The sequence below is a fragment of the Aphelocoma coerulescens genome, chromosome 17 (genome assembly GCF_041296385.1).
Source record: "Aphelocoma coerulescens isolate FSJ_1873_10779 chromosome 17, UR_Acoe_1.0, whole genome shotgun sequence".
NCBI classification, from domain to species: domain Eukaryota; kingdom Metazoa; phylum Chordata; class Aves; order Passeriformes; family Corvidae; genus Aphelocoma; species Aphelocoma coerulescens.
In genome coordinates this window covers 8841187-8861456 of record NC_091030.1, presented here as the reverse complement: position 1 = coordinate 8861456, position 20270 = coordinate 8841187, and the positions used below count along the sequence as shown (strand labels likewise).

The following is a 20270-nucleotide window of genomic DNA, read 5'->3' as shown; positions in this document are numbered from 1 at the left end:
AGCCTTGCCCTGGGCTGGTCTCAGCGTTGGGGTCCAGCCACGCAGCCCTCCCGTGGGTGTGTGCCCGCTGTCGCCGTGGAGGGCTGGGCATCACCTCTCCTGCCAGCCCTGGGTGTGCTTCCCTTGGGCTCTTCCTCTGCCAGGCTGGGGAGGTGGCACTGCTCACGCTCCTGGGCATTTCTTTTGGGGGATGCTGAGGGTGTTCTCAGGGTAGGAACGGGGCAGGGAGCTCAGCTGCTGGGCTCGGCTACCAGGGCAATATGAAAATGCTCTGCTTGATCCTGATGATCAGGAAACGATCCCAGATCCCGCTGGCAGCGCAGGGAGCTGACAGCTGCCATCCTTCACACTGAGCAGAGCCGTTCATAAACACGGCAGCGATTCCACCCCGGGCTGCAGAGTCGGGGCTTGAGCCCGGCTGCTTCTTCTCCTTGTCCCGAACTGCTGGAATGGCCCCGAACTGCTGGAATGGCCCCGAGCTCTGCTCATCCTCTGTTCTGTAGCCGCCCCTCTGCGCAGGGACAGCGCTGACATCGCCACGTCCCATCCCGGGCTCAGCCCTGAGCTCCCTCCAGGTTTCGGGTGTGTTTGTGGCTGGTCCTGTGTCTGTGGTCCCCATCCCTCAAACCCCCGGTCCCGGCCCGCTCTGGCAGAAGGTGTTTGCCCTGGGGGCACGGGGCGATGCCACCCCCCGAGCTGGGTACTGGAGGGGCACAGGCTGAGGTTTGGAAGTGCTGAGCTCTCCTCCCACGGCTCCTGGGGAGCTGCCAGCACCGCTGAGAATCTCGGTGCCCTACATAGCACTGACAGGCAGACACGATCCTCACCTAAGGGTGCCACACTCGGCACTTGGGCTTCTGCTCGGTTTATTTTAGGATCCTCGCTCCCATCAGGTCCCATCAGGGCACAGGGATTAGCATGTTCCTCCCCCAGTGGAGGCTTTCCTGCTTGCTGTAAGAGTGGCACCCCTCAGAGTGGGCCATGAGGGTCCGTGGCACATCAGGGTCTCATATCCCACCTCCAAGCTCATCCACAGTTCTTCCTCACTTGTCAGAACTGCAGGGACTCTTTTAGCTCATTAGTAAAGGCAGGGAGCTGTGTGTCAGAGCACCTGAGCATCTGGAGGGCCTTTTTGCCCAGGCTTGGCAGGGCCTGCCCTCTACATCTACCTGAAAGGAGCTTGTAGCCAGGTGGGATTGATCTCTTCTTCCAAATAACGATCACTAGGACAAGAGGGAATGGCCTCAAGTTGTGCCAGGGGAGATTTAGATTGAATTTGGGGCACAATTTCCTAACCAAAAGGGTTGTCCAGCCCTGGCGTAGGTGGGGTCCCCATCTGTGGAGGGATTTAAATGATGTGTGGTTGTGGTGTCTGGGGACATGGCTTGGTGGTGGGCTTGGCAGTGCTGGGGGAATGGTCTGATGACAGATTTGATGATCTTAGAGGTCCTTTCCAACCTAAATGAATCTGTGGCTGACTCTGGGAGAGGCACAAGTCTCTGGAAGGTAACTCCAGGCCAGGCTGGACACTGGGCTGGGAACAGCCTGTCCGGCTGCAGCCAGCGCTGCTGCAGCTCTGGCACCGCGCCTGCTTCTTCCCAAACTTTATGTGTTTCAGTTGTGATCTGGGCTTTGCAGAGGAATGCCAAGGAAAAGCACTCCTGTGATTAAAGCAGCACCCTGGGGAGGCAGCCGAGCCCACGCTGCCAGTGAGCTCCCTCCCGCCTGTGCGGCCGCTCCGGTGGCGGCAGAGCCCGTCCGTGTGGCACCTCTGCAGCTGTCAGCGAGCCCCTGGAGCTGCTGGTGGCTTTTCCAGGTGCTCACCAGCACTGCTTGCTGAGTTCCCCCAAACCAGAGCTGCTGGAGGCTCAATCCCCTTCGCTGGGGTCATCCCGCAGCCAGGAAGGGGGGCTGCCCTTCCCTCCCCTCTCGCACGAGTTTGTGAGCAGACGTGTGCCTCTTCCTCTCACTTTCCCCTTCCTCTTGCTCGTTCCTTCTCCCCCTCTTTACTTTCTTTTTTCATCTCCTTCCATCTGTCCTTCTCACGTCGGGCTATTTTGGGCTGAGTTTCTCACTGTCAGTATGGTAGGAACCGTGGTGCAGCTCCTGTCTCTGGAGGATGAGCACTGCTTTGGAAGCCTCCCCAGGCACTTACCTTGCCTGGCTCATCTTCACCCCCCTGCCTTGACCCCGTCTTGAAGGCATTTCGAGATCAGGGTGAAAAGGCATTAAATCCTTCCCAGAGCCAGAGGAGAAAGTCATCAGATTTAATACCTTTCCACCCCTGGTCTTGAAATGCCTCTGAGCCTTTGCAAGTGGTTATTAAAGCAGCCTGGAGCCAAGAGTGATGTTGGCAGGTCATTACTTGTGTCTGTAACTTCCAGAGGCTTCAAGTCAAGGCGTGATTTGTTTTTTTGTTTGTTTGGAAGTGATGGCTGTAAATGGAATAGGAAATGCACCACCAGAAGTGAATTTTTAATGCTCTTCATTTACCAAAAATTCAGGAGACAGCGGTGAAGGCGCGGAGTTTGCTGAGAGGGAAGGGGTCCCTGTGTGAGCTGGGCTGAGCTGCTGCTGTGCTTTGCTGCTCTCCCCCCTGAGCATCCTCGAGCGCTTGGAACACAGGGACAGCATTTAGCCTCAGATTATCTGCACGAGGCACATGAGCTAAATGCCACCAGACCCTGCAGTGCCCTGGCAGAGCTGGAGGAGAGCTGGGGCTTGGGGCTGCCTTCCCCCTGGAGAGAAGGGACTGGTTCTGCTGCCCCAATTCTCGGGGTACTGGAGCCCAGGGCTGCTGTTCACATCCCTGCCCAGCTCAGGGGGGAGCTGCCTTTGCTGGGAAGTGCTGGAGCCAGAGCTGAGGAGGCAGGATGAGGTGGAAGGTGCTGCTCAGCCAAGGAGCTGCCTGCAGCATGGGTGGGCAGGTGATTGCTCTCTCTTTTACATAAGCAAGGTTTATTATGGCTTTGTTCTAATAATAAATGTGCCTTTGTCTCCTCACCTTCGAATGAAACCTTCCCCTTTTGTCAGGGGCTGCAGCTTGAAAGGTGGGGGCAGACCTGTCTCTGAAGCAGCGAGGTTTCTTCCCCCTCTGCTCCTCTCCTTTCTCCCACCTTCCCCTGCTCTGCCCTTCTGTCTGGGAGATGCTGCTCGTGCCAGCCAGGAGCTGGGCATCGTGGTTCATGGTTGGCAGCACCAGCACAAGGGGCCTCAGCTTTCCCTGCCTGGGGACAGCGCTTCTCTCCCAGCCCTGGATCCCGGAGGGGAGCGAAGGTTGTTTCGCTGCCTGTGCCGGAGTTGTTTTCCATGGGAATGAGATGAGCCAAGGTTCGTCTGCACTCATGGAGCCAGATCTGGATGGAATAAAAAGGTCAATTTGAAGTAGATTATCTAAAACACATTAAAAGCCAGCGTAACCTTTCTGACTCCATTAAGTGGCTTTAGTTCTGTACATTGTAAATCACTGTTAAAGCGTTTTTGGGATCTGGAAAATGGCTGTTTTCCTGATGAGATTTGGAATGATTTTTAGTTTTCTTAGAGAAATCTCCATATTTTCTCAGTGATTGGACTACTGATGAGAATTTGGGTGCTGGGTGGGAAGACGGAGAGGTTTCAGTGTCCGGTACCTCGAGTCGCCTCTTCTCTCTGTGACCAGCACAACAAAGTTCATTCATTTGGGACCCAAAAGCACCTTTTTGTAACCAAAAAAAGAGTTATTTTATTGCATGGGCTTTAACAATGGCACAGGGTGGCCAAAGCCACCCTTGGGGATGTTTATGTCTGTCCACCACTTTGGACACCTTTTGTTCACGGTGCCTCCCTGTGAGTGAGGTGTTTATTCCCCGTGAGCCTGTGGCTTTGGGGGAAGGAATCCTGGGAATCTCACTGGCTCATCCCAGCTCTCCAGGACCTTCAGTGTCTGCAGGACCCCATTGATCTGTGTGGTTCTGTGCCTTTGCTGTTTGGCTTTCAGGAGGGTTGCTCTGCAGCTGGAATTAGCTCCCGTTCCTCCAGCCTTCCCGGCTGCCAGCTGGCACCAGATGAGGAGAAAACCGAATCATTTGCTGATTCTTTCCCTGTAAACATCTCTGTGAGGCATAAAAGGCCACTGTGCAAAACCAAACGCAGGCAGAGGGGCCTGAACAGCCCCTGCTGCTAACGTGGGATAATCCAATTTAGCTGGAGGGAGCCTGAGCTGGCAGCCTTTTTCCTGAGGCTCTGCTCTGCAGCTGGAGAAAATCTGGGATGTTTGGCAACAATAAATGCCAGGGCTGCTCCGAGGCACAGCATGGCTGCAAGAGCCACCCCAGGGCTTGTTCTTGCTGGGAGAGGTGGCACAAGAGACCCCTTTGGTGGGAATTAACTTAGAGCTCCAGGAGGGTTGCAGGAGAAAGCTGGGAATGAGCAGGGAAGGGGGGGAATGCGGCAGGAGGGAGCAGGTCAGGAGCTGAGCCCAGAGGAGAAAAGGCTCTGGGAAGATCTTACAGCACCCTCCAGTACCTAAAGGGGTTCCAAAGGAGCTCCAGAAGGACTTTGGATGAGGGCCTGGAGTGACAGGACAGGGGGGAATGGCTTCACGTTGACAGAAAGCAGGGTTAGGTTAACTACTGGGGAGAAATTTTTCCCTGTGAGGGTGGGCAGGCCCTGGCACAGGGTGCCCAGAGAAGCTGTGGCTGCCCCTGGATCCCTGGGAATGTCCAAGGCCAGGCTGGATGGGGCTTGGAGCACCCTGGGACAGTGGAAGCAGCAATGAGCTCCTCCCTGCAGCTTCTGCACGGAGCAGAGCCCAGGAGTGGGAGCGGCGTAAATCCCATCCCAGGGAGGCTGCTCCTCATAGCTGAGGGATGGATCCACTTCCCTTGGACTCACATTTCTGTTGAAATGTGAATTTATTGCTTTTATTTAGTTTGAACTGTGCTGGAGTGCTGCAGACTCGTAAAGCAAAAGCAAAATGCGGGAAAAATTACAGTCTGCAATGGCCCCCTTGGCTTGGATGATATTTCTCGGTGGCTCACAGTAAATAAGGAAAGGAGAGAGGGCACTGCTGGAACAGGGAAGGGCTCGGGCTCAGTTAATGACAGGGACCCAGGGCCATCCCAGGGATGTCTTGAGGAGAGCATCATTTTCCCAAGGGGAATTTTCCCTTTGCAGCTGTGATTGCTGTGTTTCATTGTGCTGTCTGTCTGTCTGTCTGGGGGATGTACAGTACACGAGCACAGGCCCTTTGCCTCCCACCCACTCTTGTTTTCCTCTGTGTTCTTTCTCCCCTTGCCTCGAACCTCTCATTACCCTCATCGTTCCTCTCTGTTTATTTGATTTGATTTGGTTTATTTTTTATTCTATTTTCTTTTCCCTTCTCTGCTCATCATTCGTGTCTGTAAAACCAGAATGCTGAGTTCCTGAAAACACCAATCCTTCAAAGTCTCATTTCTCTGCACCACGTGGCACCGATTCGAGGCAGAGCAGCGACGCACTCTGTGAGACTCATTAAAAAGTTTTTTAAAAAGGCATAGAACAGGCATAAACCCCATTTTTATCCATGGAGCAGAGTCCTGAAAGGGGCTGTAATTGGCAAAGCCACCAGAGCATCACTGGGAGCTGAGTGGGGACGTGTCCCAGGTGTGGCGTGACCCCGGCTGAGCGCCTGGGTGGCCTCTTGTCCCTCTGCCGCTGGCATTCCCGGCGGGACAGCCCTGCTGGTGCCGATTTGGGGCCGGGGCTGTGCGTTCCCTCACCCTCTGTGCTGCTCTCGCTCTTAGGCCTCACGCCGAGGATTTCAGCGTGGATTCCTCCTTCTCACAGTAAGTTTTCCGCGTGCGTTTCCCGGTGCCGCGGGGAGGGACAAGGGACCGTCATTGCCGCGGGGGAAAAGCCAATCCTGATCTCCAGAGAGCAAAAGCCCCTTGGAATTTGGGGTCTTGTGTGCACGGTGAGCTGAGTTTTTTGGGAAGAACCTGCTGCTGAGAAGAGTTGGCTGTAAATTTCTGTGGGTTAAAGTGGATGGTGCATCCATGGAAGTGTTCCAGGCCATGTTGGATGGGGCTTGGAGCAGCCTGGGATAGTGGAATTCTCCCTGCCCATGGCAGGGGGTTGGAGCCAGGTGACCTTTAAAGGTCCCTTCCAACCCAAACCAGTCTGTGGTTCCGTGATTTTCCTGCTTTTAAGGGAGCAGATAAGCACAAGATTTGTCCTTTACTGCTCTCGGCACCAAGGAGTTGAGTATGGGAGCAGCAAACCCTTCTGCAGTGATTCCCACTGTGGGGAGGATTCTCCACTCCCAGGAACAGAGAAGTTTCTTGGGGAAGAAGTGATAGCAGCAAATGGGCGATTATCCCTTAACGATGAGCTCCTCATTAAACAATGCAGGTTCATCAGCAGAAGCAATTACAGGAGCAGACTCATGAGTGCCAGTCTCCAATGTTGCAAAACAAATAGGCCAGAGGAAACACAGCGTGTCATCCCATTGCTGCTTCCCTTTCGGGGTTTGAACCTTGAGTAGAAGAAGAATCGTTTTATTGAAGAGCAAGTGGTGCCACTGCCCGGCCATGAGCAGCATCCAAACCTTGGATGGGAGATGCTGCCTCATCCCTGGAAGTGTCCAAGGCCAGGTTGGACAGGGCTTGGAGCAACCTGGGATAGTGGAAGGTGTCCCTGCCCATGGCAGGGGGAGGAACAGGATGAGCTTTAACGTCCTTCCAGCCCAAAGCATTCTATTATCTACAACTTGGACCCCTGAGTGTGCCACTGTTTCCTCCAGTGCTTGGTTTGGTGCCTGGAAATGAGCTCTGCAGCTGCTGAACGCAGTGGGAGAGGGATTAGAGCTGCCTTCAGGGAATGAGGAATCGATAAAAATCCCATTTCCATCGCAGTGTCCTCCCTAATAAAAAATAATATATATATATATATATATATATATATATATATAATATATATAATATATTAATATTTAATTATTTATTTATTTAATAATTATTTAATTAATTTAATTAATTAATTTAATAATTAATTAATTAATTATTTATTTAATATTTAATATATATATATATTAAAAAAAGAACTAAAAGTCAAGGAGATTTCTTTTATAGCCCTTCAGGCCCACAAAGCCCTTCCTGCAGTCTGTGTCATCCCCTGTCCCACTGGCACACGAGGGTCTGTGGGATGAGTTCAGGGCATGGTGAAAGATAAACAGCCCTGGAGGGGCCCAGTCCTGGGCAGGGTTTTTCCTGTAGTGGCTGCTCAGAATTTGCTTTTCATCCCCCAAAAATAAAACTGCAGCATTACTGCTGGAGCCAGGATGACATTACCTGCACCCAGCTGGGTTTAATTTGCTGCAGAGTGGTTGGCAATATCAATTCTTTCTTTGGGCAAAAAAATCACACTCCATAATGAAACAGGAGATGTGTTTTCTGTTTGATTCCCATGGTAAATGCATGAAACCTTGAAGAAACGAGTCTTTGGGCTTGAGGGGCAATGTGCCACAGCATCCTGGCTCCCTGGGCAGTGTTTGTTCATGTGGGACTCCATTCTGCTGATCGTGGTCTGTGATGTGCCTCGGCATGGGCTGTGCCAGGAATGAGGAGCAGCTGCCTTTCCACAGGGCTGTGACAGTGCTGAGGTGGCTGGGACAGTGCCATGGTGGCAGCAGTGGTGCCACGGCAGCTGTGGCAGTGCCACGGTGGCTCTGGTGATACCATGGTGACTCTGACAGTGCCACGATGGCTGTGTCAGTGCCAGAGGGGCTGTGGTGAGGCCGTGGTGACTCTGACAGTGCCACGATGGCTGTGTCAGTGCCAGAGTGGCTGTGGTGAGGCCGTGGTGACTCTGACAGTGCCACGATGGCTGTGTCAGTGCCACGGTGGCTGTGGTGAGGCCGTGGTGACTCTGACAGTGCCACGATGGCTGTGTCAGTGCCAGAGTGGCTGTGGTGATGCCGTGGTGGCTGTGACGGTGGCACAATGGCTCTGGTGATACCATGGTGACTCTGACAGTGCCACGGTGGCTGTGCCAGTGGCACGGTGCCTGTGCTGTGGTGGATGTGACAGTGCCTGTCACAGGCTGATGTGGGACCTGCTGGGCACCTCAGGGCTGGATGCTGCCATCGTCCGTGGGGATCATCTGGGATTCTGGGGTGAGGCGGGGAGCAGCTTCAGTGTTGCACCTACAGAGGGATGAGGGATGAGAAAATTCACTAAAAATGGGCAGATTTGCCCTGTTTGCAATACTCGGCCTTTTGGACCATGCTGACCCTGCCACTGGTGTCCCCAGTGCTCTCCTGTACCTCCCTCAGGACCTGAACGCCCCCTGAGAGAGACCCCCCCTTCCCTTCTCTCCGTGGGTCAGCAGCGCTGGCTGTAGGGTCTCTGTCCCCAAAGCAGGGACAGACAGCCCCAGCTCCCCATCCCTCCCTGTTTGTTTTGCTCTTCCTTGTTTAAAAACGGGCCCGAGATTTATTGGAGGAGCTGCTGCAGTGGGAGAGCTCCGCGGGTGTTTGGTGCTGCCCTGGAGAAGCGGAGACATCCCTGGGGGCTCGGTGGCGAGGGGAGCGTGCCCAGCCTCCCCGGGCTTGTGGCAAGGCATCAGTCCTGCCGGGATGGGTGAATCCCTGCATCTCCTGGCCCATGAGGGACCCGGCGTGGCAGGAGCAGCCCCCGGAGCCGATCCCACCCCCCCAGTTTGAAGCCGTTCTCTCGCCGGTGCAGCCCTGCCGAAACCACAGCCCTGCTCCTTTGAGTAATTGTTCAATTACTGCTTATTGAGCGTGGGGGCAGCTTGTTCCCTGTCTGTGCCTTTGGCAGGCGCCCAGGCTGTCTGTGTGCACACAGCTGTACAGCTATTCCCATTCCCATTCCCAAACCCTGCTCCGGGAGCGGCTCGGAGCGCCGGCGAGCCGGGAGCTCGGCTGGGCTGGAGCTGTCCCCGTCCTCTGCTCGCCCCGGGGTGGACGGAGGATGGCAAACACAGGGCACAGAGGCGGGCAGGACGCAGAGCTCACCCCGTGCCATCCGTCTCGCTGTAGCTTCTGTATCCAAACACCGAGAAAATGGTGGGGAAAAGGGAAAAACATCCCAAAGGGAATCAGGAGCTACCTGGGTAGTTCATGTAGTTCATCAGCGGGTACCTGAGCCCCAGCCTGGCAGGTTTGGTGCTTTTTTGGGAAGGATTTTGGCTCTGCTCAGGTTCCTGCTGCGCACAGGGCCCGGCTGGCACCAGCTGCTCCCGGTGCTGAGCGAGGGGCCGGAGGCAGCCTGGCCATGGCACGGTGCCTTCAGAGCATCCTGCCTTCTGCACAGCCTCCTCTGCTGCTCCTCGGGGTGCTGCGAGAGGAAATGCTGCAGACCTGCACAGCCAGCCCTGCTCCTCACCTTCCTCTCAGCTGTGTCTGGTGCCCACAATCCGTCCCCGGGGAGCCCATCCGGGCCAGCAGCACATTTCTGTAATTCCAAACGTGGCTGCAGCCACCTTCCTTATGTGTTTGATCCATGTGGGTTTGCAGAGCTGTCCTCTGGGCTGAGCTGGAGTGGAGGGGTGAAATGGGCTCTCACCTGAGCTGCCCTGGCAGAGGTGGGTGCTGACACCCCCCAGATCGCAGAGATTTCTGGGGTTTTGCTGGTTTGTTTTTTTGTTTGTTTGTTTCAAAAAAAAAATCTGAAGAGTCTTGTTTGCATCCTGCTACATGATGGCAGAAATTCCTTAAGAAGTTTCCTGGGACCAGAAATCGTCCCAGGTTGGGTGGGCATGGGAGCAACCTGGTCTAGTGGAAGGGGTTTGCAATGAGATGAGCTTTAAGGTCCCTTCCAACCCAACCCATTCTGGAATTCTACTGAAACCAGCATTTCCCACCCAGCTGAAGTGTGAGGGGAAGAAACAGAGCTGTGGGGAGAGGCTGGGGGTTCTTTTTCCCTATCAAGAGCCTTATTTGTTTGAATAAATAAGGCTCTTCTCATGGCAAGAAGTGACTGATATAAAATACGGCAAACCCACGCTGGGCAGCCAAGTCCTTCTGCAGAGAGCAGCAGGGAGCAGGGGAGCTCCGGGCAGGGCTGGCAGCTCCCTCCCTTGGCTGGCCGCTGGATTTTGGGGCCGTCTCAGCTTTCAGGCCGAGCCCAGCGACTGTCACAGGCCGAGGGGATCGGAGGGAGCTGCCTGTGCCCCACTGCCCATGTAAGTGTCCCGTGGATGCAGAGCTTGGGGGTTTCTCCACCTCCCCTGCATTGCCTGTGTGGGGGGCTGCACCTGGGTTCATAATTTCTGTGTTTTCCTCCTTTTCTAAAGCTTGTCCCAGCTCTCTGGGGAAAGTGAAGGTGTGGAGCAGGGGCTGTGCTCCTCGGTGTCTGTTTTAATGCCAGTGGGCTGGGATGTGCTCGTCCCAGCCTTTCATCCTGCACTTTTCCCAACAAACTATTGTGTCTTTTTTTGGGAACTCATCATCTTACAACAAATTGCCTCTAATCTTAGATTAATAAAGTACAATAAATAACCGAGCAAAGAAAATGAAGTCGCTCAGGCGTTATGAAGTGCATAATAGCAGTAATTACACTTCCAAGCAGAGGGCTGGTATCTAAACTTGTACCGGGATCGTTGTTTGCATGGCCCGGGGGGGTTCAGCGGGGGCGAGGGGGGGGAAGCTGTGTGCTGCCTGTGGGGCTGCTGCCCCTTGGAGTGGCCTGGGATGGGCTGGCACTGGGATTCTCGGACAGTGAGGAGGATGGTGGGAAGGATGGTCCCAGTGGGAGGGATCCTTGGCCAGCAGGAGAGATGCTTGGACAGTGGGGACGATGTTCCAGGTGGGAAGGATGCCCCAGGTGGGAAGGATGTCCAGTCACAGCAGCAGGGAGGGGACACTTCGAACACCCCTTCCTGGCTGAGCTGCTGCGAAGGCAGAGCTGTCACGGTGTGTTTTGGGGTGGTAATAATGCAGGCAGAGTTTTGCTCGATTTTTATCTCCAGTTAACTTCCTGACACTGAAATTAAAGGGTATGTTTGACATGATACCGTCTCCTTCCCTCAGCTGGAAATAGAGTAGGAGCTTTGATACTTTGGGATGGTGCTGCTGCCTGGGAAGGGCCATCCCTCATCCAGCTGCAGGATGTTGGCTTCACCTGCAGAGTGGGACGCCCACAGCGCTCTGGGGCTCAACCTCGGCAGGCTGTTTGCACAGGAACATCTTCCTTCCACATTCTTTTATTCCCTCATCTCTCTGCAGTGCTAAACACCCCCTTCTCCCCGCCAAGACACGGCTTTTGCTGCTTTGTTGCTTTTCCAGAGTTCCTTCTTCCTGCAGCCATCGGGATGGATGAATACGTGGGCTACTTTATCATAAAAAGTTAGATCTAATAATTTAGTTCCTTTATCCATCAGCAATTACAGTCCTTGTCTCGAGGTGAGCCACAGCTCTACAGATCAGTGAACCATCTGTCTGGTGACAGAGATTTATTCTGCTGTTTGTTACTTTGATACGAGACAAATGTCTGAGAGAGGAATCGTGCTCCCTGAAGTCTCCGGCTCCTCAAGGCGCTTAATCCTCGGGGACGCTGATGAATGGGGTGCTCAGCGCTGCTGCCGGAGCTGAAAGCCGGTTCCCAGCACTTCCTGGGCATTTTTAATAAGGAGAAGGAGCAATTATCTTGTGTGCAGTGTTGTGAGCAGCAGTGACAGCTGATTTATGCCCTGGCACAGAAAAATGATTTGCCAAGTCTGGCTCTGGGAACGATTAATTTTAACACGTGTAAAGGCTGGGCTTTGAGGCTCTGCATTAATGCTGTTTGCTCCTCAGGCATCGTGCTGGTGAGCCAGGACTCATAAATACCCCTGCTCTCTCCCTGCACTGGGGCTTGGGGTTGCCCACCTGCCTCCCTGCTCCTTTCTCCTGGTGACCACTGACCAGGTGTGGTGCAAAGCCCCTCCCTACCCCTTAGGCCGGCTGGGGCAGGGCCCAGGATGAGGGACCCCCGAGCAATGAGGGTCTGATAAAACCCCTTCCCAATTTGCTGCCTGATCAGCTGGGCACGAACGCTCAGTAAATATTTATCCCTCGGTGTCAGAGCGAGGAGCAGCTGCTTCCCAATAAATCAGGATCCGGTGGCAGCGCCCGGCCGAAACCGACACCTGCGGGATGGAGTGGGCTGGCAACGACTGCCGCCGGGAGTTTGCTCACCTTGCTCAATTTGCTCAGCCTTGGCTGGGGAACACGCCTGATTAATGGGGTCTCGATGCCCTCTTGCAGGCAGTTAAAAAAGGAGTAAAAACAGCAGCGCTTCCTTAGGACGTGTTGAATGCCGTGAAAGGGGGAAGCGATCGCTAATTCACGGCACCTCACCCCACTGCGGGCCGGACTTTGCCTTGCTCAGCCCGAAGCCGAGGCAGGAGGAGCCGCTCGCGTTTCACCGGCGCTCAGCAGCAGCAGCAGCGCGGTTTAGGGTGATGAATAATGAGTTTGCAAAGGGCTGCGGGCGTTTATGAAGTGCCACGAGAGGCGGTGGCGGAGGAGCTGAGCTGGGACCGGTTTTGCCCGCACGCCCTTCATCCAGGTGGGCCGATCCCAGATTCTGCCGACATCCCTGGGGAGGAGCCTCCAGCCTCGGGGAGGTTTTCTCCCATCCCCATGGCCGTGGACACCCGCCCGGGATGTGGGACTGGCAGGGGGCTGCGGGCGGGGAGGCAGGAGAAGCCGAGGAAGGCGGGGATGGGACATTTCCAGGTTCACCTGCGGCTCCTCGCTGCCGGATTCTGTGCAGTGCCCTGGCAGGTAACTCTCTGCCCTGGCACCTCGTCCCCGTGCCACGAGTCACCACCAGTGACCCTGGATGCCAAGTGATGTCTGGAGATGGTTGTCAACTCCTGGGGTTTTCTGGAATGGCCAAATGCGGTATCTTAGCAACAAAGGGAAATTTTCTCCTTTGGGAGCCGAATTGTTTTTTAACAGCTTCGATGCTGAGTGTTTCTCCTCCCCGGGCAGAGCCGGGGCATACTGGGGACACTGGGGACACTGCCCTCTCCAGCTCCTGCTCTGCTGCAGCTGGGGGGGCTGGAGCAGATAAAACTGGGGGAGGCTGCTCCAAGGTCGCTGCTTTTGTGGGAGGTTTTGGACGTTGTAAAGTGCGTGTGAAAGGAGAACTTTGTGAGTCTGCTGTCAGCTGGTTGTGTGTGAACGAAAGCCCAGCCCTAGGCCCACAGCAGAGCTGGCCCGGGGGTCACATCTGCTGCTTTGGTGGTCACTGGGGCTCCCGGCTGCTGGTTTGGGGCTGCGGCAACAGCCGGGAGCCCGAGGCTGAGCCCGGGGTCACTGTGGGATGCCAGCGGGGTCGCCCAGCTGGGGTGGGGGGACAGGGTGGCTCCTGGGGGGCTCCTGGCCTGTCCTGCCGCCCCGCTGACAGGCCCCTCTGGGCGCTCTCCCCGCAGGGTGCAGGTCGAGTTCTACGTGAATGAAAACACCTTCAAGGAGCGGCTGAAGCTCTTCTTCATCAAAAACCAGCGATCGAGTGAGTGCTGCGTGCACGGAACGCGCCGGGAGAACAAACCCTGCCCGAGCCGGGAGAGCCGCGCTCTGTCCTGCGGGATGAGAAGCCATTGCCATCTGCTGGTGGCCGTGTCCCCGCGTGTCCCCAGCCCGGGGCTGCTGCCGCCTCTCGGCCCCTCTGTTGGCCAGCTCGGTTTGGGGGATGCTTTGCGTGGGGAGCAGGGGATGCCCCCTGCCACCTCTGCTCCCTGGGGACAGCCGCAGCGTGACAAACAGCTGGGACAAGCTGGCTGGGAGCAGGGTGGGTGTCAGGGAGCAAATGTCCCCGTCACGGGCTGGCTGTGCTCCCCTGAAGCTGTGGGGACAGCCAGGGCAGGCTGCGAGTTACCCACTCCTGCTCCAGCCATCGGGATTAGTCTCCACTTGACTAATGGTGTTTTTATTTTCTTTCTCCGAGATGTCATTAGCTGTCTGGAGGGGGCCTGCTCGTTAATTTATAAATTCACATTTTCTTTTCCTGCCTGCATCCTGTTGTCTTGTTAAAAAGCTGGAGCGCAGCACAACAGGGTGCCCACGGGGAAGTTTTTAATGAAAATGTGATGAATTTCTCACTTGTAATTTGAGTAATAACCCAATGAACTGGCTGGGGAGGCAGAGTGGATAAAGCAACAGCTTTCCTTCGCCATCCCTGCTCCTTCAAGCTGGTTGTAACGTGGTCAGTGCTGCTCTGGTGCTTTTCAATGGATGCCTGCTAATGAGTGGGACACACTCCAGCAGCTCCTCATTTGTCTCTCACATCTATTGGGGTCAGCAAGGAGCTGACAAATTGTTATTTATTTCTGTGTTGGTGTCCTGTATATGTGGACACGTGGAGGCCCGGGAAAAGCGTGGGCAGTGCTGCTGTCCTGGGGCTCCTGCAGCTCCCTGGGGATCAGAGGGCTCCTGTGCTCTGGGGCTGTGCAAAATTTGTGGGGTTGTGTTGTGGATGCAGAGGGTGCCCGGGGTGTTTGGGATCCATGGGGTGCTCGGGGTGCCCAGGAATGCTGCCCAATCCGTGCTCCCCTCCACTGCAGGCCTGAGGATCCGGCTCTTCAACTTCTCTCTGAAGCTGCTCACGTGCCTCCTGTACATCGTCCGTGTCCTGCTCGACAACCCTGAGGAGGGCATAGGCTGGTGAGTGCCCCCAGGCTCCCCAGCCCAGGCAGGGCTCAGTGTGGATGTAGGGGGTGGGAGGATGGGTTTTTTCTCACTCCAGCTGTTTGAATTGATAGTTTAACAAAACTTCCCAGGCCCGAGGCCTTTGCTCCCTGCTCCAACCCTGCAGATGGGTGTGGGGGTATCCGCCGGCCCTGCGCAGTGCATGGTGGAAAAATTCAGGTCGTGTTCATTTCCAAATTCTGTCTGACTCTGTTGGGGCTCAGGCCTTCAGACACAGGCGAGAGCTCAGTGACTCCAGGGCATCACCATGCAAATATTGACTGAAGGCTGACGCCCTTGAAGACATTTACACTAAATCCCATTTAAGCATTTGAAAGGGAAACACGTTGTGCTGTGTGGATCCTTGAGGTGATGGATGATTCCATATCTCAGCTTTGTGCTGGGTTTCAGTATAAGCCTGTTTTTAATGCGTCCTTGCTTCCTTCAGCTCATGTACAATGTGGGGTTTTTCCAAGAGCTTGGAGCATTGGCGATCTGATTTTCTCTTTGTAAAGGCTGCAGATTACCAAGTGCATCTGCACGTTCTGAAAGTGCTTTCAGACCTGTGAGAGGGGAGCAGGCCACCGATGCTCATCCTTGAAAGGTTTAGCACAGCTGCAGTTCAGGGAATTCCACTTTCCTGAGGGTGTGTGGCAGCAGCAAGGCTGGCCAGCAGGAGCACATCCCTCACAGCAAGGCAGGGAGAGCTTGGCTCGGTGCTGCCTGCCTGGCAGGGTGCTGGGGACCCAGCCAGCCTTGTCCCAGAAGCTGCAGCTCAGCAGTTTTTGCTGATTGTAACCTGGTAATTCCCAGTTCCCAGTTCCCTGCAGCCCTGTGTTCCTCACTGTGCCAGGGAGGATCAGCATCCCACAGCATCTCAGGTAGGGGCTGAAGCGCCTGAGGGGTTTTATGCTCCAGTAATGGGATGTTCAAGGCTGCCTGGGTGAGACTTTTCCTGTGGAAAGTCCTGGCTGTAGGAATCGGGGTGTTGGATCCATGGAAATGTTGTCCAGTGCTCCCCCAGTGACAAGGGCCCCTCGTGAGCCCGGGGAGTCAATCCCAGCATCCCTGTTCCCTCCCTGACTGCTTTTCCCTGCTCTCTCTCCTAGCTGGGAATGCGAAAAGCAGAATTACACAGCGTTCAACCAGTCCACCAACATAAACTGGTGAGTGGGGAGCTGCTCCAGCGCTCAGGGGCAGCTCTGCCAGGATGTGGGAACGCAGGGATGGAGGCGGCTGCTGCTGGCAGCTGCCTGAGGCCATTTCTTGCTTGTGGGGCTGCTCGAGGGATGTGGAGCAGCATCCCAGAACCAAATCCATTGGTAAGTGCCTGTGGCTGCACCCTCGGGAATGGCTTGTTCCCAGTGCAGGGGCTGCTCGAGCAAACTGCAGTGGGGAACAGCAGCTCCTGCATCAGTGATGGCCTCGGATTTGCGTTCGGTGGGGGGTAAGGACACCGACAGCTGGGCCACAGCTCAGATCCCCTCTGGGTTTCCTTTGCAGGTCACACATCTTTTGGGTGGACAGAAAAACGCCGCTGTGGGCCGTGCAGGTGAGCAGCCCTGGATGGGTGTGCAGGAGCCCTGGGGAGATGGGCTTGGAGCTGTGCCCCACCCAGGGGCTCCCCGGGGCAGGAGGGGCTCGGCGAGCTCTGATCCACTGCCAGCACCTGGAGAGAGCCCTCGGAGCCTCCCCTGTGTGTCCCTGCAGGTCAGCATCGCTCTCATCAGCTTCCTGGAGACCATGCTGCTCATCTATCTCAGCTACAAGGTGAGAGCCCGGGGCGGGAGGGCACAGCCCGGCTCTGCCCCTCAGCGGGAACTCATCTCTCCTGCTCGGAGCTGTCTGGAGCCTGCAGCGTCCCGGGAGGATGATTGTTTGTCTCGGCGATGTCTCAGCTGGCTCTGGATGTTTTCATTTCTCATTCCCCCTCGGGCTGCTGGATAAGCGTTCTGCAGAGCAGAATCTCTTCTTTTTCTGCTTTCTCAGAAATCCAGACCCGTTTAACGCAGGTTCACTGTTTTCAGCGTCAGGCTGACACATCCCGAGTTTCCTCAGGCTGCGCTAAGCTCGGCGGGGTGACTCCTGCTCTGCTGCCCCCGGAGGGAGTAGCACCGCTCCAAGCCAGACAAGGAGAGGCACAAGCTGACTCCTTTGGACCAAAGCCCCTTAAAATGGCCAAAAAAAGTGACCTTAACAAATGGCATCTCCTCAGGGACCAGGGGAGGGTTGGCAGCAAAGGCTCGGACCCTGCGTTGCCCCTGGTCTGAGTGCCAGCAGTCTGTAGCTGTCACTGTCACTCTCCATCCTTGCATGAAGCGTTGTCCCCCAGTTCTGGGCAACAGCAGTGGCAGACAGAGGGATGTGGTGGCTGTGGAGAGGACTGAAGAGTTTGGGAATGTTTCCTGCCCTCAGCATGTCTGGCAGCACCACTGCACCTCTCCTGGTTCCTGCACCCTATTTCCCTCATCCGGCAGAGTCTGTGGCAGAGTGCGGTTGTTTTAATTGTCCCCTGGCAAATTTTTCAGCTTATTTGATTCTTGTTTGTTTTTAATCCCTCAGGGGAACATCTGGGAACAGATTTTCCGCATTTCCTTCATCCTGGAGATGATCAACACGGTGCCATTTATCATCACGGTGAGTGTGTCCCAGTGACATTTGAAAGCGGCTCTAAAGTGTAGTCAGTGCTGTAGTTTTGGTGGTGAAATAAAGGAAAATGAGTGTCTGGCCAAGTGGTATTTAAGGCTGGCAGGAAGTTTTTCCTTCAATATTTTACAGTATAATGACTTTCTCTGGAGCGTTATCCCAAAACCCATCCTCCCTTTTCAGCTGCTCCGCTGCAGCCAGGGAAGCAGGGCCATGTTTGGTGGTGGCTTCTGCTCAGCTTAGAGTGGGATCCTTCCACAGAGGGTGGATTGACTGCTTATAGCTCTATTTTTCAAAAGAACATGGATTTTTCTGCGAATAACCCTTGCTTTTGTAGATATTCTGGCCTCCTTTGCGGAATTTGTTTATTCCCGTGTTTCTGAACTGCTGGCTGGCCAAGTATGCCCTGGAGAACATGATTGTGAGTGACCCTTTTTGTCCAGCTCCTCGGGGATGGGGAGGGCAGCAGGCCTGGGGGGACCCTTGACTGCCCCCGGCTCTGGGGCAGGATTTGGAGCTCGGGGTGTGCAGCCATGCCAGGGAATGCCAGGCTGGAAAACCAGGCTGTGACCAGGAATCCCTCAGTGCCTGGAGCACGCCAACTCTGCTGGCTGCACATTGACCGGGGTGGCCAGGGGTGAGGTATTCCAGCCATTCCCATGTGTCCCAGACCTGCTGATGGGAACGCACACCCGTTCCCAAGGGCTAAATCCAGGCTCGACCTTCACTGGGGAGGGCATTGCTGGAGCCAGCAAGGCAGCAGGTGGTGCTTGGAGGATATTTCCCCTCAGGCTCTGTGAGCTGGTGGGAGCCCTCCCCTCTCTCCCCAGAACGACCTGCACCGAGCCATCCAAAGGACCCAGTCGGCGATGTTCAACCAGGTGCTCATCCTGATCTGCACCCTCCTGTGTCTCGTGTTCACGGGGTGAGTGTTGTTCTCCGTTTCACTAAACCCCCTTCCTGATCCCGGGAATCCAGCTGTGCCCATCCTGGGGTGGCTGGCAGAGCTGGGCTCTTGCAGTGCTCACACCTTCCCCTGTCCCGCAGCACACTGAACACCCTGAGGGGCTTTCTAAGTCAAACTAATTATCCTCCCTAATTCTAGGGTTCTAACAGGAAGTTTTTAGCAGATGTGAGGGTGTTGTCAGAGGGAGCTGGGGGATGTGGAAATGTGAGTCTCCGAGCAGGGCTGAGGGCAGGGACAGCAGCTTCCCACAGGGACGTGTGTGGGGTGGCTCATTGACCAGGGATGGCTCATTCATCAGAACCCATTGCACTCCAGAGTCCAGCCAAGCTCTTCCCCCCCACACAAGTCACAGCTCCCGAGTTCATTTTTGTAATTGCCCACTGGTGCTCTTGCTAATTAACTGGGCCCTTTACCCCCCACATTGCCAACATCAAGGGTGTTCCTCTGGGCAGGGGGAGCAGAGCTCATCACTGGCTATTTAGCTCTGAATGAGGTTTTGAATCCTCCTCTGGCTCCCTTGGTCTGGGTTTGAGGCATATTATACCATTAAGTTGCTGAATGGAGAGGAAATGAGGCTTTTAGGTTCATGAGTTTTTGGCAATAAAGACGATGCTCTGATGTGGATGACTAATGCTATTTCAGAGCTCAGTGGTGCTCCCAGCCCTGCTGCTGGATGAGTTTGGGGGAGGGGGGGTACAATTTGGGCCCAGGAAGGCTTGGGTGATGCTTGTGTTTAGCAAGATGGCTTTGAGCTGCAGGTTTGTGGGGTTCTGCTGCCTTGTGTCCTGGGCAGGGCAGCCCCTGCTGTGATGGGGCTTTTCCCTTCCAGGACCTGTGGCATCCAGCATTTAGAAAGAGCAGGTGAGAAGCTCTCCCTCTTCAAGTCCTTCTATTTCTGCATCGTCACCTTTTCCACTGTGGGCTACGGAGATGTGACACCAAAGATTTGGCCTTCCCAGCTCCTCGTCGTCATCATGATCTGCGTGGCCCTGGTGGTGCTGCCGCTCCAGGTGAGACCCGCACAGCTGCGGGGTGGGGGGCTGCAGAGCCCGCTTCGGGGCGGCCCTGCCGGTGGGGACATCAGCTCTGTGCCCTCTGCAGTTCGAGGAGCTCGTCTACCTGTGGATGGAGCGGCAGAAGTCGGGCGGGAATTACAGCCGGCACCGCGCCCAGACGGAGAAACACGTGGTACTCTGCGTCAGCTCCCTCAAGATTGATCTCCTCATGGACTTCCTCAACGAGTTCTACGCCCACCCACGCCTGCAGGTGAGGACCAGGCTGGGTCACACGGTGCTGGGTCACTTGCTGGGCTCACAGCCTCTCTGACCCACAGAACCCTGACCCACGGCGGCCTCTCTCTTCCAGGATTACTACGTGGTGATCCTTTGCCCAACAGAGATGGACATCCAGGTGCGGCGGGTGCTGCAGATCCCCCTGTGGTCACAGCGGGTGATTTACCTGCAGGGCTCTGCGCTGAAGGACCAGGACCTCATGAGAGCCAAGTGAGCAGAGGGACACACTGCACATCCCTGGCGAGGAATGTCACCCCAGCTGCGTCCCCGTGTGCCTTTGCTGGGTCTGGGAGGGGCTGGCAGTGCCCTGGCTGGGACGGGCAGTGCCCAGTGCTGTGGGGCCGTGCACTTCATGGGGTCACTGCTCTCTCTTGGCAGGATGGACAATGGAGAAGCTTGCTTCATTCTCAGCAGCCGAAACGAGGTGGACCGAACAGCGGCGGTGAGCCCGGCCGGCGGGTGGCACGGTCAGGGATGGGGCATTTCTCAGGCAGGAGGGACTGGGGTGATGCTGATCTCACCTCTGCCCAGCACAGGAGGGGGCTGAGTGTCATGGAGAACCTCGGGGATGGCACATGCAGCAGCACACTGGTGGCTGAGCCCCTGTGGGCTCACCTTCCTTCTGCTGTCCTGGTTTCCCATCAGTGCTGGGTTTCAGGGAGCAGCAGGGGCAGGAGGAGCCCTTGCCATACATCTCCAGGGTGGCTGG

At 55.6% G+C, this 20270-nt stretch overlaps 1 protein-coding gene across 1 annotated transcript in view; it reads left to right on the top strand.

The window, feature by feature from the left end:
• Nucleotides 1–20270, top strand: part of KCNT1 (potassium sodium-activated channel subfamily T member 1) — a 77336-nt gene that overhangs the window by 40954 nt on the left and 16112 nt on the right. Inside the window, exons 3-15 of the mRNA XM_069032166.1 lie at nt 12465–12530; nt 13402–13481; nt 14533–14632; nt 15766–15822; nt 16160–16208; nt 16367–16426; nt 17219–17293; nt 17640–17723; nt 18133–18227; nt 19099–19279; nt 19371–19535; nt 19635–19771; nt 19940–20003. Of these exons, the coding sequence (XP_068888267.1) occupies nt 12465–12530; nt 13402–13481; nt 14533–14632; nt 15766–15822; nt 16160–16208; nt 16367–16426; nt 17219–17293; nt 17640–17723; nt 18133–18227; nt 19099–19279; nt 19371–19535; nt 19635–19771; nt 19940–20003 (1213 nt within the window). The remainder of the gene's footprint in view (nt 1–12464; nt 12531–13401; nt 13482–14532; nt 14633–15765; nt 15823–16159; nt 16209–16366; nt 16427–17218; nt 17294–17639; nt 17724–18132; nt 18228–19098; nt 19280–19370; nt 19536–19634; nt 19772–19939; nt 20004–20270) is intronic.